The sequence below is a fragment of the Plecotus auritus genome, assembly GCF_963455305.1.
Source record: "Plecotus auritus genome assembly, chromosome: 1".
Lineage (NCBI taxonomy): Eukaryota > Metazoa > Chordata > Mammalia > Chiroptera > Vespertilionidae > Plecotus > Plecotus auritus.
Genome location: NC_137770.1, coordinates 78,962,823 through 78,984,149, shown reverse-complemented (window position 1 = coordinate 78,984,149; position 21,327 = coordinate 78,962,823). Strand labels below are relative to the sequence as shown.

Below are 21,327 nucleotides of genomic sequence, written 5' to 3'. Positions count from 1 at the left end.
AATATCTGCTCATATGTGGATCCTTTATTTGTTTGCTCTTCGTTGAGGGAGGGTGATTTGGACAGTAAAGGAGTAACAAGCCCTTATTTGCCTTCAGTGCCTAGGAAAAGTTTATTGGTGATACCTCGTGTGGCTGTATTTACTTAGGCCTGGAACCTATTCTCCGGGTTCTATGATAAAACTGACTTTGTTGGAGATGGAAATCCTGGAACTGAAAATGAGAAAAGTCACAGTGAGGACTAAGCCAAAGAAGAGAATACCTACTTGATCTGGTGTAGGTTCGAGAGTGTTTGGTGTCCAGTGAGGGTGGAGGTATAGAGTCATCTTTATTTCCAGCTAGGAAGGCTCTCTGGAAGAAGGCTTGTATGATTATCTTCATTTTGTAGCTATGCCAAATGCACTCACTGAGCAAGCTTCCAGCATTCATGGCATGTTCAGACCGTGTATTTTTATTTTTACTTCTGGCCATGTCTTCCAAACTCAGGCACAAGCTGGAGATATATACGGGTTTTATGTAGATGAGAAAGTCCCACTGGACCTGGCAGGAATTATTTCTCAGTCTGTCTGGCAAGACTTTTCTAGCTGAGTAGTCAGGGTGTGGTTTTCCAGTGCAGCAAATCTTTCTTCCCATTTCTAGTCTTAATTCTTATTCAAAGAGGCAGGTTTTTCAAACAATCCACACATGTAAGAAATAATAATAATTTGGATACACTGGCTCAAGGTGCAGGTTTAGACAGTGTGGGGTGTGGGCCTGCTTTCCCCCCTCTGGCAGGCATTTTGAGAGTTCCTTCTGCGTTATAATAGTACGCATGTGTGACATGCCCTAATCCTAGCATGCAGCGGAGGTCTGGAAAGGCTTGGCCTTAAACTAGGCATGTCTAATAGGGTTTAATGCAACCTGTGAATTTGCCCCTGCACAAGGTCATCTTGTAGGCCAGTGGAATGCTGCACAAATTGCATTCTCCTGCAGACTGTAATTATACCTGGGAGAAGGCCTTGTGCTGCCAAGTTCAGCTGACTCCAGACAGGACCAAGATAAACTGAGGGCTTACTAACGTTTCTCAAACATGAATTTTTAAGGATTTGATATAAAGCATCTCTTGTTAAAAAAAAAAAAAAGATGGTCTTGAGGTTTATGAAGGAGCTTTGTGTTGGAGATGGTGAGACTGGCTATTGTCTGGCTTCACTGGGAGCAGAAAAAGGTTGACATGGAAGCAGGAGGAATTTGAGTCAGAAAAAATAAAATGCTTTGGTGCCAAAAGTTACTTAATTCTAGAAAATGATTTTGAAGATTAAACAAATCAAGAATATTCATATGAGGACAAAGAAGAATGAAAAATGGGTATGGGAGTAATCTTGGTATAGGAATAGCATGAGAAGTTTAGGTTATGTTTATAGTTAGCTGAGGTAGGACTGCGTTTTGTTTGTTTGGTGTAGAAAATGGCTATAAATTTGTGTGTCTGTATGAAATATACTGTAATAATTTCTTTTTAAAATTATATTTTTACTGATTTCATAGAGTAAGGGAGAGGGAGAAAGAGATAGAAACATCAATGATGAGGGAGAATCATTGATCGGCTGCCTCCTGCACGCCCCACACTGGGGATTGAGCCCACAACCCCAGCATGTGCCCTGACCGGGAATTGAACCAGTGACCTCCTGGTTCCTGGGTGGACACTCAACCACTGAGCTATGCCAACCAGGCTACCTATAGTAATCTTTAAATTTAAAAGTGTGAGCATTCTTCCTAAGTAAAGCCCATCCTTAAATATCTGGGCTTCTGGACCAATCCAGAAGCAGAAGGATAAGATAGGCAACATTTGAGGGTTTCTTTAATGCTAAGGGTTAAATGATTCCAAAATCCACTTCAACCAGAGTATACATTGGATAGCAAACTTTTACACCTACTCATGCTCTCCTATAAAGGTTTGCTGAAGTATCTTCCTGAATAGCCTGGAGTGTGCCCTTTTTTCCAAGAACACATGTGGAAAGAGTCATGTTGGGAGCCTCAAGGCATAATTTTGTCTACTGGATCCACATATACTTGGAAAAACATTCATTTGAAATGCGTATTATAAAGTTGTGGAATAATAGTCAGGACTCCTACCAATGTCCAACCAATCAAACATGGTGGACTGACCTCAAGGTCTTCCATGGGGTGTAAGCCTCTCCTGCTGGCTGATCTTAGTGCCTAGGGGAGCCTTCACCCTGGAGGCCTTGCAGAATGGATATAGCCTTTATACGTGGATATCCAGAATATGAGTTACAGAACTTATTTCTCAACTCACCTTTGGAAGGAGGTTTTCTGAAGGTGAGACCTGGCCTTTTGTTTCAGGAAAAAGGCACTGAATTTAACACTTTGGGACCTGCTTCCAAAGTATCCATGGAAGGCTATGCCTGAAACAGCCATCTCATTCATAACCCCACCTTTCATTGAGTCCTTGAATTTTTAGGGATTATATACCTAAGAATAATTAGAAACTTCTTTTGTTATCAGAGTTCTGTAAATAACTTCCTTGTATCAAACTTATTTATATGTTTCCGTTTAAACTAGTCTTTGAGCTCCCATTGAATGAGTTTGTATACATGTTCATACACTCAGATACATGCATAGACATATACTATTTTTAATTTTTACATACCTCACGGCACACTGACAGGAGTCTACGTTTGGTGAATGCTGTTGTATTGGACTGACTGCGTTTCAGCATTGGTGGGATGATGAGTCAGGGCAGCCTAGGAGAGCAGGAGGCTGATCACTGATCTCTTGACTTTTCTCTTAATAACCAGTCACCAGACTATGATGCCAGTCACTATAGCCGGCCAAGAGGCCATGAAGCTCAGCACGCTAAAGAGAAAAGCCAGAAGGGAGACCTGCATTGTTTTATGCTACAGTTCTTAGTTTTAATTTGTATTTCTACTTAAGATTATTATATTGCTGGGAACCTTTGACTTGGGCCAGATGACTTTTAAAAACTGTTGAAGTAGCACCAGATAATAATAACCAGAATGCTGAAAGAATGGTTTGGTGATGATTAATTAAATTTTTTAATTCCTAAATGGTTGGATATATCTTTTATATTTAAAATGTTGTGCCTGGCCGGAATGGCTCAGTGGTTGAGCCTCAACCTATGAACCAGGAGGTCACAGTTCAATTCCTGGTCAGGGCACATGTCTGGGTTGTGGGCTCCATCTCCAGTAGGGAGGCAGTCAGTCAATGATTCTCTCTCATCATTGACATTTCTATTTCTCCCTCTCCCTTCCTCTCTGAAATATAATAAAAAATATTTTTAAATAAAATGCTGTGGTTATTTTTTAATGTATTAATTAAATTTCTTGCTATAAAAAGGGCAAACTGATAAATATCAGACAATCTCAGGCAACTTATATTTCTAAAAATTTTTCAGGTGGTCATTATGATCACCAGTCCATACTGTTCAGTAATGTGAATATGGAAGGTGTAGGTGGTTGCATTTGATTTTTTTCAAGCCCAGAATATATTAGAGAAGCTGGTAGATTGGGGAGAATAAATACACAATATTAGTTTATCTTCTTGTAATATGCTCTTTTTCTTCAGAGAGAAATTTTTGAAGTTTACTTTATCTGTCTTGAAGTTGGCTTACCGAGAATTCATATAGTACAATAAAAAAAAAAGGAATTTTCATTTAACAGAATATTCTACATAAATTGTATCTGGTTATTTGAAACTTCACCATGATCCTAAAATATTATTTTTTAAATGATGTAATAATTCTTGATTGACAACTAATTAAACATCTTTTTAAAAAACTTTTGTCAGGTTCCAAATCTGTTCTTTTTTTCCCCTTTTTTATTCCCTCCATCAGTTTTCTTTGTATTTGTTTCTTTCCCTTCTTAATGTTTTCTTCCTAAATACTCTGGTGTGAAAGTAAACACCTCAGATTATCTATGTATATAAAAGGCTAATATGCTAAGTGTCCTTCCCTCCATCCGGGTAATTCACATAGCTACACCCAGCTTCCTCTCCCTAGCGATGACTAGTCTCCTTGCAGTTTCTTCAGCCCAGGAACACGACTTGCTTTATAGCCAGGTGGAAACACTTTACACTGTAACCAAATGTCTGTAAAGTGTTTTCCCATGCCTCATCTAATTTGATCCTCACAGAAGTCCTGGAGTAGGTAGATAGAGTCTCAGTGGAATCCTATTTTCTTTTCTTTAGCCGAAAATGAAAATTTAGAAAGTTTAGAAACTTGACCCAACTGAAAAGAAGTAAGAAATGGTGAACCTTGAAAATGACTTCAGGTTTTCTCACTGCACAGAATATAGTCAAACACTGCTGCAGTTACATATTTTATCCTTTGTTCTCCCTGCGTGATCTACAATAATAATCTGCTTCGTGTTGATATTTAATACTATGTTGCTGACAATTACCTGAAAGAGAAGTTGGGGTGCTTCACTGGGCTGGAAAAAGTTTAGCTAAGTCAGAAGGCAGGTTAATTAAGCAAGTGTGTTCTATATCTATAAAAGGCTAAGTTGACTCGCGAATGCGCGATACATATAAAGCTCTCACTGGCACCAATTGCACATGTGTGTTTCCATCTGTCATTGTTGATCGTGAATTTGGTTGACACTTCTATTATAGAGAAAAGGTGAATAGCAATATTAAAATATTTCTTCTAATTAATTTCCTTTCAATGTGCACGAATCCATGCACCAGGCCACTAGTAGGTATATATCTGGCTAAGGACTGTGAGATTTGATCACATATCAAAAAGCAGTATTGGGTTAGCAGAACAGTATTCTTTTTTTTTTTTTTTTTTTTTTTTTTTTTTTTTTTTTTTAGCAGAACAGTATTCTATTTCTGTGAGCCTTGCTTTAAGGTCCTAGGGGTGAGGTGACTACACTCACTTCACAGGACTCTTGAGCTGAAGTATTGTTATCGCTTTAGAAAGCCACAGGGCGACGGAGGGGGATACTAAAGGAATACAGTTTACAATATTGTGGTGCTCACTGCCCTCAATTCACAACTATTCATTTGGATTAGTTGTGAGCACAATACCTAGCATTTAGTAGGGGTGCAGTACAAGGTAGTTCTCTCTCCTTCCCTTAGAAGATGCCCCTTATCCACAGCAATCTCTGTGTATATCTCTTCTTATGAATTCAGCTATGTTCTTCTTTTCTAATTTAATAGGATGACATTGTTAATAAGATTATAGGCTTCAGGTGTATTTTTCTATGATACATGATCTGTATATTGCATTGTGTGCTCACCACCTAAAATTGTATCCACTTTACCTATTGCTACCTTCACCCCCTTCCCTCTGGCAACCACCATACTATTTTCTGTGTCTATGAGTTTTTGTTTATTTTTCTTGTTTATTCATTTGTTGTTCTCAGTTTTATATCCCACGTATGAGTGAAATCATATGAGTTATGTTCTTATTTAAATTTTTTTGCACTGTACCAGCTTAAGGGACTTAGTAAAGGAAAACAGCAAAAATTATACAAAAAACAATTCACAAGAACATGTGACCAAGAACCAAATGCCTAACCTTACCATTAAATAATTAAAAATGCAGATTATTGATAAAAACATTTTAATCTATCATATTGGCCAACATTTTTAAAATTTATAATACCCACAGTGGGTGAGGGAACAGGAAAATGGTCACTCTCATATACTTGGTAGGAGTGTAAATTGATGCCAACTATTTCAGAAAACTCTTAAGGTTTTTGGTTCAGCTAAAAGTAGCATTCTCTCTCTAAACTTCTGCCATGCCAAGTCATCAGACAAAATTGCAAGGATGACTGACTGTGGTGACACCCTTTCCAAAGTTCAGCCTGATTGAGCAATGAGGTGGGGATGGATTTGCTGGTTTCCTAATGACAGATGATCTCAATCTCTCAGCCTCTCTTTCTCTCAGTTCTCTTGAGGTTGCTCTCTTGCCTTTTTTTAATTAGCTAATAGAAAAACTGGCATTTGAACTTTGTCTTCTCTGTAGGTAGACTGCATTACCCTGGTTTTCAGAACTCTAACTGGATAGCTAGGGGAATGTTTATTTGAAGGAATCTTTGCTACCCAGTTGTGATCTTGTCATACATTTGATTCTCATACCTTTCTCCTTGACATTGATGTTCATGCCATGGCCAAGGTTGTATCAGTCACTATCCTGGACATTTAAGGATAAATCTAGTCAATTCCCAAAGCCTTTCTTCTTTTGAATTTGAATTTGCAATTAGCTCAGGTGATGGTTTTATTTGCCTTTTTGATTCTTTTCAGCAATTTTTAAAAAATCACTAAGCTCTACAAACTTGAACAGACCGTCATCTTCCACCCCCAGAGTCTAGAGTGCTTAAATATTTATTTAAAACTTATGTGGGTTTTTTAAACTTGGTACTGGACTTTTAAATAGCATTTCACTTTAAATTTGTGTTCTCGAAGAAAAGGCCAGACTTTGCACTTTTAAAGAAGATACTCAATTATATATAATCTCTTCCTCCTCTGCTTTTGCTTTTATATACAAATAAATAAATAAATAATACCAAGTTTATTCTTCATTTATTTTACAATTCTTGAAATTCTGTATGCCCCAGAATTTTTCTCTAAGGCTAAGGTTGAAATTATTAAGCACATTAGACTGAAAAATCAGATTTTATTTTTATCTTGATGAAAACTTGGTATTTACTATATTTTAGTTCTGATAGTTATATAAAAGTAGCCATTCTGAGCAGAGAAATGAAAAACACAGGGCTAATACTTTCAACAATAAAGATTTTTTAAAAAGAAAGAAAGAAAAGAAAAGGGCTGGCAATAAGGAAAGAAAAGACAAAGGTCTGGCAATAATTGGTTCAGGATCGATCAATTGATAGGTAATTAGACAATTTACACAATTAGACAATCTTGGTTGGAACAAATTCATGGTATCTCTTACTGTTCAATCAGCAAACAATTCAGCTAGTCTAGTACTAATATACAAGCAGGTGCTAGTTACTGTTTAATCTTGTCTTCACTATATTTTGGTAAGTTTATATGTACCTTGGTAGGAGAGGAAGCATAGCTGTTTAATTTGTATTTTACCCAAGAAAGTGCCTTAAAAAAAAACCCACAAGAATTGGTGATGTTTTGAGTGCATGTCATATTGATTTTTGTAGCCATGTCCACTGAGAAAAAGATAACCTTTTCCCCTTAGTGACCACTGTGTGATATGTTATTAGGAACTTATTTGGCTTACCAGGGTTAGAGGAAACAAAACTATGAGGAACTTTCTATGGAATAGTCATAAAGGGTGAAATAATTGGCAGTGAGCTATTTGGAGTTTCTTTAAAAAATTGTAAAAGTTTTGATATGCATATATCCTATCTAATAAAAGAGTAATATGCAAATTGACCACCACTCCAACACACAAGATGGCCCCCCATGTGGTCAAAGATGGCTGCCCCCATGTGGACACAAGATGGCTGCCACAAGATGGCCTGCAGGAGAGGGCAGTTGTGGGTGATCAGCCCAGCAGGGGAGGGCAATTGGGGGAGACCAGGCCAGCAGGATGGGCAGTTGTGGGGGACCAAGCCTGCAGGGGAGGGCAGTTGTGGGGAACCAGGCCTGCAGGGGAGGCAGTTGGGGGGGACCAGGCCAGCATGGGGGTGGCAGTTAGGGACAATCAGGCCGGTAGGGGAGCAGTTAAGGCGTCGATCAGGGTGGCAGGGGAGTGGTTAGGGCAGGGGTGGGCAAACTTTTTGACTCGAGGGCCACAATGGGTTCTTAAACTGGACCGGAGGGCTGGAACAAAAGCATGGATGGAGTGTTTGTGTGAACTAATATAAATTCAAAGTAAAGGAGCGGAGGGGAGAGCAAGAGAACCCTCCGCTCTTTCGGCTCTGCGGGCCAGATAGAACAGCCAAACGGGCCAGATCCGGCCCACGGGCCGTAGTTTGCCCACGGCTGGGTTAGGGGGTGATCAGGCTGGCAGGCAGAAGCGGTTAGGGGCAATCAGGCAGGCAGGCAGGTGAGCGGTTGGGAGCCAGCAGTCCTGGATTGTGAGAGGGATGTCTGACTGCCCACGTGATCGGGCCTAAACGGGCAGTCAGACATCCCTCAAGGGGTCCCAGATTGGAGAGGGTGCAGGCAGAGCTGAGGGACACCCTCCCCTCCTCGTGCATGCATTTCGTGCACTGGGCCTCTAGTATTATTATAAAGGAACAAACTTAAATAATTTAAAATTAAAGCTTTATGTGCAAAGTATTATCTTGCTTATATTATTAATAATACAAATATGAAACAATCTAACTCTCCAAAACAGGGAAAATTTATTTAAATAATCTATGTCAAGAACTTTATTAGGTGCTTTACCCACATTGTCATTTAATTTCTAGAATAAATGTACAGCTAAGTTGGTCAGCCCTGCTTCATGATGAAGAAGTTGAATACCTAGTGGTTAAGTCACTTTTCTGAAGTCATATCACTGGTAAACTGCTCAGTCAAAATCACAGTGATCTTTCCCCTAAACCACTCAGCGGATAACACAGCCAAGAATGGAGGCTATGAAGAGACTTAAAAAGTAGCAACATGAAGCCCAGTGTGGATCAGTTGGTTGGGCATCCTCCTGTACACCCAGGAAGTTGCTAGTTCGATTCCCAGTCAAGGGCACATGCCCAAAGTTGTGGCTCAATCCCCAGTAGGGGTTATGCAGGAAGCAGCCAATCAATGCTGCACTCTCACATCAATGTTTCACTCTCTCTTTTTCCCTATCCCTTCCTCTCTTGAAAAAAAAAAAAAAAAAACAACCATTTTTTTTAAAAAGCAGCAACATGAAAATATGCCAATGATAAGTAAAAAAGTTATATATAAAATTGCCATATATTGCAATTACAACTTAGTTAAGATGTGTTTGAATAAAAGATTAGAGAACAATATTATAAAGATTTTTGTCTCTTTTTAAAAACATCTTTATTGAGGTATAATTCATACACCATATAATTTATCTATTTAAAGTATACAATTCAGTGTTTTTTAGTGTATTCACAGGTATGTGCAACCATCGCCATTATAAATTTTAAAACATTTTCATCACCCTCAAAAGAACCTTGAACCCTTTAGCTGTTGACTCCACTTTCCCCAACACGCCCGCCCAGCCCTAGGCAATCACTAATCTATTTTGGGTCTCTATTATACATTTGTCTCTTCTGGACATTTCATGTAAGTGGAAATCGTATAATATTGCCTTTGTGACTGGTTTCTTTCCTTTAGCATGATATTTTCACATTCATCCATGTTGTGGCATGAATCATCACTTTATGTTTGAATAATATCTCATTGTTTAGATATACCAATATTATAAAGATTTTGTGTGCTTGTATTAGATTGGTGGAATTTGGGATGGTGTTTTTTTTTTCTTTATTTTCTAAAATATCTTTAGTTGTGGATAAGTTACTTTTAAATTAAAGGGTTATTAAAATAAAGTAATTATAGTGTCCATTTAGTTCAATAATCAGAGTATCTAAAAATCTTAATTTTTTTATATACTTCCTAAAGATTGCATGGTCATTTGAGCTTGTGTTAATTTTATGTTTAAATTCCAGATCATCAAGTTATTGGATGGAAAACGATCTCAAACTGTGGGAATCTTGATATCTAGTTTGCATTTAGAAATGAAGGATATCCAGCAGGGTAAGTCTTCTCTATCATTTTTCCCCAAAATTTTAATTTTTTTCAGCATTTTATTGTGAAAGATTTCAAACATATACAAAATTAGGGTGCCATAGTGAATCCCATGTGCCCACTGTCCAGCTACAGAACAACCAGCTTACTCTTATTTCATCTGAAACACCCTTTCTCCACCAACTAGATTATTATGAAGCAAAACTCAGACATAATTCATTTGTTAAAAATGTTAGTACATGGCTAAAAGATAAGGATATTTCTCAAGCATAACTCCAGTGCCATTATCATGCACTTAAAAACATTTACAGTGATTTCTCAAGATCATCAAATATGTAGTAGTTCTAATTTCCCTGATTGTCTGTATACTCACTAATTCATCCTTTTGTTTATAGTTAGTTTGATTGAGGATCCAAACAAATTTTATGCATTGCCTTTGATGTGTCTCTCAGGTTTCTTTTGATCTAAAAGTTTCTACCATCCATCTTTTTTTTTTTTGCCCTTTGTAATTAATATTTTGACGAAACCATGTCATTTTGTCCTGTGGAGTTTCCCACAAGATTTGCTGATTGTATTGCCATGTTTTTATTACGTTCTTCTGTCCCCTATGGTTCCTATAAACTGTTAGTTTGCTCTAGAGACTTAACCTGAACGGGCGGGGGGAGGGGAATACTTTATAGATTCTATTGAATATTCTATCAAGAAGTACATCATATCTGGTCATCTCTTTATGATGTTAGTGAGCACTAACGATCTTTACCTAGATTCATTATTTTATTAGAAGTTTTAAAAATAATAATATACAAATTCCATCATTTCTTCATTACTTGGGACACTATTCTGGAGAAACACTTTTTCTACTTTTTGTTGTTTTTTTTTTTTTTTTGGTCTTTCTTTTTTAAATAAAACGTATTGGGGTGACATTAGTTAAGAGGGCCATATAGTTTTCAAGTGTACATTTCTCTGATACACAGTCTGTATATTGCATTGTGTTTCCACCACCCAAAGTCAAATAATCTTCTGTCACCATATATTTGGTTCCCTTTACCCTTTACCATGCCCCTCCCCCTTCCCTATGCTAACCACCATATTGTTGTCTGTGTCTGAGTTTCAGTTTTATATCCCACATATGAGTGTAATCATATGGTTCTTAGCTTTTTCTGACTTATTTTGCTTAAGATAATATTCTCAAGGACCTTGAAACTCATTGATTTATCTACTTGTTCTGTTATTGTTTGTTAATCCCTTCTTTTTTTCAAATGACACTATTTCAATTTGGTTGTCTTTGGCTCAGTTTGAAATGGGACATTTAAAGAGGAAATTTTACCTGTATATATTTTTCTTAGTATAAAAGTTGACCCAAAGCGATTTTGCCTTTTGAAATCTTCATCTTGCATTAAAATAATACTCCCCTTTCTTAGTAATCAATTAAATGTAAATCTTTTTGTTATTGTTGTTGTTAATCCTCACACAAGGATATTTTTCCATTGCTTTGTAGAGAGTGAAAAGGAGGAAGGGAGAGGGAGAGAAGAGGGAAAGAAGAGACAGAGAAAGAGAGAGAGAGAGAGAGAGAGAGAGAGAGAGAGAGAGAGAGAGAGAGAGAGAGAGAGAAATATCAGTGAGAGAGAGAGACTTGGTTGCTTCCCGCAGGTGCCCGACCAGGGTCAGGCATCGAACCTGCAACCCAAGTACATGCCCTAGACAGGGAATAAAACCTGAGACCCTTTGGTGTGCAGGCTGGCACTAACCACTTTTAACTACACCAACCAGGGCTATAAATCGTTATTTTAACATGTCACTGAGAATATTTTCTGAGTAGTAATACAGTCTCTTGTAGACACTTTCAGTAGAATTTAGCATGAGTGTAACAGTGGAGACACTCTCAAACCACACTACCCAGGTTTCAGTCCGAGTTGCCTCAAAGTTATTTTGCTTTGGTAGCCAGCAGAAGACTCCCACAGGTCTTGAACTAAAAAATGCTTATGATACTTTTACACACTACTCTTCTTCTCAAAGGAGCTTTGATAAGGTCTTAACATTTTGCTTTATTGCAAACATTAAAAATTCCACATAAAACTAAAAGGTTTTCAGAGTATTCAAATAAGCTGTCTAGGTCCAGTTGGTGTGGCTCAGTAGATGAGCATCGACCTATGAACCAGGAGGTCAGGGTTCAATTCCCAGTTGGGGTACATGCCTGGGTTGCAGACTCAATCCCCAGTAGGGGGCATGCAGAAGGCAGCTAATCAATGATTCTCTCATCACTGATGTTTCTATCTCTCCCTCTTCCTTCCTCTCTGAAATCAATAAAAATATATTCAAATAAGCTGTCTATTTTTAATATTTAAGCTTAAGAGTAGAACTAAATACATAACTATGAATATTAAACATCCAAAGATGTTGGAGTAATTGATTTGAATTAGAGGCAGAGGATGGCTAGAAAAAAGTCCGCCATCAGAATTAGAAAGGAATTCTTTAGTAACTTTAGGCACTAGGTCTTCTAGAAGAACTGAGTTTTGGGTAAATTCAAACCAGGAAATTATGCTGCTAGGACAAAGGAAAAATGCAAAAATAAAACAAAACAGAAAACGATCAGCAGGGAAGTGTACTGTCCTGTGTCCAGGATCCTAACATTTTTGATGTCGTCATTGAAATTAGAAAACAGTCCTTCCAGGTTCAGTGGCAGAGTCTTGTCCTAAACAACACCACTCTTCAGAAGCCTGGGGAAGCCAAGCATGCGTGGTCTCACCACCAGGGTGCAGAGCACTATGGATATGAGCTTTCCCACTGGCAACAGCACCTTAGACTGTATTCAGTTCTTTCTCAGCATGTCCTTCTGTAGGACAGCAGGTTGCCATGTGGGTAAAATTCACTCCAGCCATGTGGTAGCCCAGTCACCAACTCAGGACCATAAGCCTTGCGTTATTGAATGCCCATTGTGAGTCATGTAAGAGACCTTTCCAATATTCTACTCTGAACAAGAACTTGTTTATGAGAAGCATCAGTGAACTAACATTTGAGCATTAGAAACATCATTGTAGCATAGCAGGCTTCTGGGACGTGTGGGCGCCATTTTACTTTCCTCTTGCTCCAGGCACCTCTGAAATCCACCACAGAGTTGGCTTCTAAGCTCCATTTCATGTCTTCATTTAGTAATGCACTCCAGATGAATACGGCACTATAACCTGAGCTTAATTTTTCTTTAGAGTCATTTGACTGACACTGGCATCTGAAGGTCACTTAGGAGCTGGGCTATGTCAGTTACATTTCATTCTGAGTCCATGTCTGGTCGTGAATGGAATGCACTTGGCCTTGTGTTGTCATCCTGATGAAAGGACTCCCTGTACTGACGTTGGCCTAAAACATTTGTTTTAATGTGGGGTGTGTGGCTGCAGTGAGATCTGATTGGGGCAGGCCCGCTGGCAGCCAGGCAAGGTCGCACAGCACGACAACTGTGGTAAAATGACCATAGTTCAGAGATTGTTCTTCAGCCTCCTGGTCATGTATTCATCTTTTCACTGCACAAATGCACTAACTTTCACTTTTCAAACTCATAAGGCACTAAGGTATAAGCCGTACAGCCAGTGTGTTCACTTAGAGAATTTTTCTTTGTCATGATGAAAATATTTATCATATCTGTTTATCATCACCTCCATGTCACTTGTCTCCTCTGGGCACTATATATTGTTTATGCCTTCTTCCCCTTTGCTGAGATTACAGGTTGGTCACCTAGATAATAGTTTGGGGTATTTCAGTCCACAATTACCTCCCACAGATGGGTGATCCAGTTTTTACTGATTAAAGTCTTAAAAAGAAACCTTGTTCTCCTTGTTTGTAGGGTGGAAATTTCTCCAATGTCCACTAGATGCTGGCTGTAGTGTGTACTCAAGAAGTGCAATTTGGGGCTCTATACCTCAAGGTCTTAAAGCTGCAAGTAGAGAGCCAGTGTCTCTTCCATTATGTCATGTTCCATTTTTTTTGCTAAGAATTTCTCCACTAATTAAGCATTGTTTACTGGTACAACTAATTGGGCTAATGTATCATATGTAAAAGTCATTCAATAAATGTTTTTTTAATTTGATTTGATTTAATAAAGAAATTGAACCTTAGATGGAATCTGAATGTCATGTATTCCATTAGTGCATTTGGAGAAAACTTCCTTTCTTCCCTCCCTCCCTTCCTCCCTCCCTCCTTCTCTCAGTAAACATGTTTTGAAGCCAGCTCTGTATCAGGTACCATGATGACCAATACAAGATCCAGACTCTAAGATTCTCAAGAGTTCACAGGATGGTGAGAGAGATGTAAAAAGCAGCCCAAGATTACAAGAGTCGCCCATGAAATAACAAAGCAATGTCTTGTCTTCTCCTGTAAAACTTCAGATGAGTCTTAGAGGGTGAAACGATGGTCATCACACACAGAGGAGCCTTTCCAATGGAAAGGAGGCATGTGTAAAGGAGGCCCAGCTTGAGTGTATAGATTACATGTGACTGTTTCAGGGCACAAGGCTAGAAAGGCATAGCATCCAGCACAGGAAGAGCTCTGAGTCTCATCACACAGAACTTGGACATTATCCCATCAGTAACAGGGAGACAGCATTGAAGATGGGCAGTGGTGTGATCTGACTTTGAGTGCAGAAATACCTTTCAGGCTGGGGAAGACTGGCCTCCAGGGCCTGCCATGCTCTGGCCACAGAGAGCATCACCTACTGCAGCTGACTGTGCTTGCTTCCCTCTCACTGCCCTCTCACCATAGTGGTCCTCTCATTCCTTAAAAGGGCATAGCCATTCCTTCCTCTGAGACTTTGAAGGCACAGCACATTTCAAATGAACAGCACTGCCCATTCGCTCTGGTTCAAATACTTTTCCAGATCTCCCCTCCCTAATTTAAGTCACCTTGAGTTAATTCTCTTCTAGTCTACACAGCACTTAATAGTTTTTGTTCATCTACTTATGTTCTCATTTATGTTCCTCTCCAGAATATACTCTCCAAGAGGGAGATTGCTCACTGGTGTCCCTGGCACCTTGTACTGTGCCTGGCACCTGGGTATTCATCAAGTGTCTGTTGAATGACTACAAAAAAAAAAAAAAAAGTACTGAAAGTGGATAAATCTGTTAGAAAGGGTTTGGGATTTATTTTTTATTTTTTGTTAATCCTCACCCAAGGATATTTTTGCCATTGATTTTTAGAGAGAGTGGAAGGGACGGGGGAAGAGAGAGAATCATCGGTGTGAGAGAGACATATCGATTGATTGCTTTCTGCATGCACCCCGACAAGGGCCAGGGATCGAGCCTGCAACCCAGGCATGTGCCCTTGACTAGGAATTGAACCTGAAGCCCTTCAGTGCAGGGGCTGACACTCTAACCATTGAGCACATCGGCCAGGGTTGGGATTGTGATTTTTGAGATAAATGATAAAAGCCAGAACTAAGATTGTGTCTGTAGAAATTTAGAGGAGGAGACACTATATAAGGGATATTTGGAGAAAGAATTGCTAATTAGTCATATCAGATGCAAGCATTGTTGAAGAAGTCTTATATGTACCTTGGGTTTCTGGCCTTAACAAGCATGTGTATAATGATGTTGAAAACATAAACTGGAACTAGAGGAGGAAAAGCTTGGGTAGAAGCAGAAAGGTCAATTCTGTTTTGGATTATTTGAATCTGAAATTACTGGATATATTTAAGCTGAAGTATTCAAAGAGCATCTGAACATTCTGGCCTAATGCTAAGTAGATAGAGCTAGGTTAGAAATATAACATCCCCAGAAAGGTAACGGCCTCTCTCTGTTTCTCTCTACCCAAGATGGAATTGGCATCTTGTAGGAGAAAGCCAAATCCAGTACTGCCTGCAGTTTAAAGCCCTGCATGGCTAAGGCAGGATCTTAGTCACGGAGGAAGAGTGGTTTCAGGAGACTGACCATAATGCCCACAGCGCTTGTATGTGATCCAGGAGAGGCTCTAAATAAGTGATTTACTTCATCCATCCACTAAACTGGATGACTTGCATTTAAAAGCATTTTGGCATCCTTGGGCACAGTTACTGCCTGCATGATTGCAAATTAGTGTTTTCATTCCACGTTAGTGATTTCCTCTTATTCTTCTCCCAGGGGGATGGAAAATTGCTGTTGACTATTCTTGATATAAACCTCCGTATGCATTGCAACAGACTGGGTGCCAGAAACCTCCTGGCACTCATTTGGAAATTTCCCGTACACTCAGAATTTATATTTATAACATTTAATCTAACATCAAAATAAAACATTTTTCAGTTTAGTTTCTACTAGCCCAGAATCTCAGTTTGGGAGTGCAGCAGCATCAAAGATTATTTTTCTATTTCAAATGTACATTTTAAATTAAAATGTAAGAGGATGCCAGTTAGTTATATGCTCAGAGTCTGAATCTCAGATCTGAGAATGCCCACTGGACTTTGCTCACTTTTGCCTAATAATTTCTAGAAATATCTGTCAAGGTTTATGCTAGTTTTATAAAACATAATTAATTTTTAATCCTCACCCCATGATATGTTTTTATTGATTTTTAGAGGGAGAGAAAAAACATCGATGTGAGAAACACATCTGTTGCCTCTCATATGTGCCCCGACCAAGGATGGAACGTGCAACCATTTTGTGGACAGGATGACACTTCAACCACCTGAGCCGCCCGACCAGGGCTAAACAGAATTAATTTAACCAGGCATCTGAAGTTCACCATGTTTGTCTAGGACTTTCCTGAGGAACATTGAGATTCTAGCCTAGAAGACCCTATTCTCAAAAGCAGTTGGTCTCCTAAATTTGTACTGTGTACTCAAATCAATAAAAACTTTTAGAGCCTGCTCCTCAGGGTATATTTTCTAAAACATGTACATCATGTAAATGTGTGTCAGAACTAATACTGACATTTTGAAACATATGCAAAAATATTAATTAAAACAAGATTAATAATAATTTAAATATCTTGCTAATTTTGATGGCTTTGGGTTCTCATTAGCTAATATCTCAAGGCTCAATATATAAATAGGGGGAGGCTCATTCTTAACAATAGTGGACTAAAACCCAGATTTCAAACAGTCCCTTGATAAATTCTGTTATGACTTACGGAGGTCAGAGTCTTGGCAAATCTGATTCGAGTGTCCTTGCTTTTAATTCATTCCATGGCTGATGAAGAACTTGTACTAACAATCAAAGTGTCTGCTCTGTCATTTTCTTATTGTTGATGGATTATCTTCAATCTGGGGTTTCTCTCCAGGAACCTTTTGAAGCCAACTTGTTTGTTTTGTCAAATTTAGTTAAAACCAGATTTTAGAATCAGAAACCTTTATTTAATTGCCTCCCTCCCCCATCACAATATGTTGAAAGTAAAAGAACACGTGAGGATGCACGTATGAAGGCCTTTGCCCACCCAAGGTGACATGCAGTCATGACCTGCAGATATTCTGAATGAAGCTGCCAGGGTCAATCAGCTTATTAAATATCAGCCGAGCTCAATTTTTAAAAATCTTTAAATAAATATAAACAGTAGTTCTAATGCTGCCCTTTCCTCTCCCACCTTTCTCATCCTCCCACTGAATCTAAAACACCTGAGGAGCCGGGGTCCGCCCACCTCTTTTTGAACCACTGTACATTCCTTCACTCCGAGCTGCATCCAGAGAGCAGAAGGTGGCCATTCTTTGTACTTTACCTTCAGGCACTGGCTGAGACCATCCAATCTGACTGGAATGTAATTTTGGCTTGAAAGAACCAGAACTAATGGAAGAACAGAAGCAGCTTAACCCAAACTGTTTCTCATTCCACTGCCCTACAGAGAAGAGAGAGAGGAAGGAGGGGAAATGGTGTAAATTCTATGCCGTAGCCCTTCTTTGAGGTTTGAACCATGGACAATTTTAATTGCACCTATAAAATGGCACCTTGGGCACCTCCAGGCATATAGTACATGCCTGGACTTGGGCAAGAATTGGGGTTTTTACTTTATAACAATGAGTGATTTTGAGGTTTTGGAAGAGATTCAGTAAGTGTCCCTTTTGGGGTTGTTTCTTCCACCTTCTGGCCAGCTCCTGCTCACTGTGCCCTTTACACTTGCCTCCTGTCTCCATCAAAGCCCCAAATAAGGTCTGTATGGACTAAGGTAGCACCAGCAGGCATTCCTCAGTGTAGATAAGATTGTAACGTATATTCCCTGGGTAATTCTTGTTCTTTGTGTGTCTGAAGGCAACTTTTGTTTGTGTTTCTTCATTCTTGGTGCTTCTGCTTCCCTTCTTAGTTCTGGCATGCAGTGTCAAGTTGCAATTATTCATATCTTTTCAAGAAAATAAGTCTTTCTATTATGTTTTATTTTTACATTTATATTATGTTTTATTTTAAAATAACGACTTTTCAAGTTCCAGATTTCTCCTTTTTTTTGTTTTTTTGTTTGTTTGTTTGTTTTTTGGCTATGACTTCATAGCAAAATTGTAATACTGATTATTTTGAATAACTGAAAATAGCTAAACAGATTGAATTTTGATCATATTATCCCACATATTGAGACAGCATATTCAAATTGAATTAAGTACTAGTGATAACTGAATAAGGAAGTTATGGTTGTGAAGCATATGTAAGTGAAGTTCCTGTAGTTGGGGCCATATGTGGCCCCCTCTGGGACACTCCTGGGTAACGCAAAGCCCTGTGACACCGTTTCCCAAGGCCTCTGTGTAGATATTGTGGGTAGTTGGTTGACTGAGTTGTCTGTGTCGTGATTTTTCAGGTGGTGAAGGTTTTAGGTGGAGTGATCATTTATTGGCTAACACTTTTGAAGGGATGAAGAAGTATACTCTAGTTTAGCAAATGTGTTTATTGAACCGGGCTTTGGAAACCAAGCTGTGTGATTTCGTGCCTTGGCATCATCATCTGTAAAACTAGGGACCACACTAGCATCTGTTTTATGTGATTAAATATAAAACAGAGCAATACCTGGCACATAGGAAGCTCCCGATAAATGCTGGCTAATAATTTATTAAGTATTAATCCCCCCAGTAAGGTTTGCCTACTGTCCCCACCTTCTGGTGGAGTGGACAGAGATCCCTTTAAGCTGCTTAATAGTGGGTGCCCTCAGCATTCATCTGGTTATCTGTGCAGAGCGAGGCTTCGTGCATATCTGTCTGCACAGGTGTGCCTGGTGCCGATGGGAGGTGCAGCGTAGTGGCCAGTGGGGAAAAAGTGAGACACTGTGAGGAAAGGTTATGAGAGAGCTATGACATTGTGAAGAGGCGTGGTTATAGAGTCCTTCAGTGGGAGCAGGTTCTGTGCAGCCCCTGTCCTAACCCACCTCCATGCCCCTCCCTTCTTTTCACTTTTGCTCAGTTTTGTCATGAACTTGGTCTTTCCTCTCAGCGATGGGCTGTTGGTGGGAGTGAGACTTTGGGAGATGTTTCTGCTTTGCCTCTCCTCATCTCTCAGACTCTCCACTGCCTCCTTCCACGCTCCCAAACCCTTGCCTTTTCCTTGATAGAGGTCACAGGGATTAGTTTGTGATAGCTTTCAGGGACAGGTTACCTGAGAGTTTTAAAAACCCATGGCCTCTTATTTTACTTTCCACATTCTGGTCCCTTTTCCTTACAAATTGAGTATTTATCAAGTCCTAAAAATATTAGTAATTTGGGCAAAAACAGCTAAGTATTAGGTATATTGGCCATTTGGAAGTTAACAATATTAACAAAATAATTTCTATTCATATAATCAAATAATCCTATTAATATTTGGTTTCATGGGCTGAGAACAAAGCTACTCCATTTGCAAATGATTATTAAAATCCCCCTTTGTGTAAGGTAGCCTGTCAACTACTTCAGGAAATACAAAGAAGAATAAAGCAGGCTACATAGAGCTTATGCTTAAAGCCAACATTAGCCAAAGCTGGTAAACTGACCCAGTCTTATCTCTTGGTAACATCTTCTACACCTTGGATGACAAGATTCCCCTTGGCTAATCTCCGACTAGGACGTGTGCCTTCCTTCCTCAGTCTCCCCTGTTTCTTGCCCAGAGGTGCTCCTTCAATCAAAAAGATCAGCTCCTGCCCAGCCGGTGTGGCTCAGTGGTTGAGCGTCAACCTATGAACCAGGAGGTCACGGTTCGATACCCCATCAGGGCATATGCCTGGGTTTCAGGCTCCATTGCCAGTGTAGGGCATGCAGGAGGCAGCTGATCAATGAGTCTCTCTCATCATTGATGTTTCTATCTCTTTCTCCCTTTCCCATCTACTTTGAAATCAATAAAAATATATATTTTTCAAAATCAGCTCCTGTGAGTAACTACTTGTTTTTTTCACTAATTAAAAGCCCTTCAAACAGCGAGCAGCCATCCTTTGTTTATTTGGACAAGGTGCACTCGGGGATAGAACAGTGTTCAGGGTTAAAAGTGGTTGCAGGGCTGAGAATTCCTGCGTGTTCTTTCTGCTTACCCTGGTCTGTGCAAAGCTGTCTGCAAATGGGAGGGGGAATTTACCTCTTGTGTGAGACCCTGACCCTGTGCATGTGCCCGGAGCAGGCGCATAGTTTTTATGTGCGCCTGTTAGTTTGAATTTGTGATACTGATCTGCTTTTTGTCCCTGCTGACGGTTATTATATCTTAATGGGCGAAACACGACTCTAATGATCCTTGTGTATATAATTCTTGGAGTACAGAGCAGGCACCAGAGGACCACATAAAAATGTTTGCCTCAATTTCCCTGCAAAAAAGGAGCCCAGAAACCAGACTTGACCAAGTAACAGATTTTTAAAGGTAAAGGAACCCAATAAAATTACCAGCTTTTCACAGCGTGTGTCTACTTCCTTTTGGCATATTGTGAGGTGTAGGTGAAATATTCTAGCTGAACTGACAGTGTGAGTCAGAATAACTAAGGAGAGAGGGAGATAAAAGTAAAACCCACCAGCAATGATTGATATTGCAGTAGCAATGAGTTGTTGGGGTCTCCCCTTTGTGGATTTGACACTTCACCTTTCTGACACCATCTGCAGGAGTGTTGGTATAATGAGCCCTGGACAGAAGGGAACAAAAGCTAGAATTACTTGGAATTACTGTATCAGGGCTTTGAGGCGTGCTGTAGAATTGTGTAAGCTGGGATTTGCTTACTCAACTTACAAGATAAAAAGTGTGTATGGGTGCATGAGTGTGTGAGTCTGTGTGTGAGGGAGAGGCAGACAGAGCAAGAGAGACAGAGTGTGTTTTTAAAGTAGAAAATGGATGGCACTGCCTGATCCTAGGTAACTCCAAACATATTTTAATGATTGATTTCTTTTGACATCGTAATGATCAGTTAACTAATTAAATGGGTTCGTGTAATGCTTATAAGTGTGATGGTAAGTGTCTTTAAGAGCTAATTCTCTAATACACTGCCCCAGAATTTTGAGGAATAGAATGATCAAGTATTGATTCTGTCCTCATGTAGGAATTTAAACTGTTTTGGTGAATAGGAGGCACAATTATGTACATGCAAGACAGTTCTCCTAGAAGAAATGGGACTTAAGCTTTTTTGTTTTGTTTTGTTTTTCACTTTTTAGACATTTGGACAATAATCTAACCTCCTCCCCTGGCCACTGTGTAGGATAGAAATAATAGAGATAATTTAATTTCCTTAAGCTCATATGCTCAACCCACAGATCTCTTCATAGTGCTCCTTCCACTTGTGGATTTTATTTTACTTTTACTTTTAAGATCCTTACATGGAAGATG

The 21,327-nt window shown here is 39.3% G+C and overlaps 1 protein-coding gene across 2 annotated transcripts in view; it reads left to right on the top strand.

Moving 5' to 3' along the window:
• FMN1 (formin 1) overlaps positions 1-21,327 on the top strand; it is a 444,801-nt gene that overhangs the window by 264,559 nt on the left and 158,915 nt on the right. For both annotated transcript variants that reach the window (XM_080658928.1, XM_080658929.1), the window contains one exon: positions 9,556-9,643. In XM_080658928.1, coding sequence (XP_080515054.1) covers positions 9,556-9,643 — 88 coding nt within the window. The remainder of the gene's footprint in view (positions 1-9,555; positions 9,644-21,327) is intronic.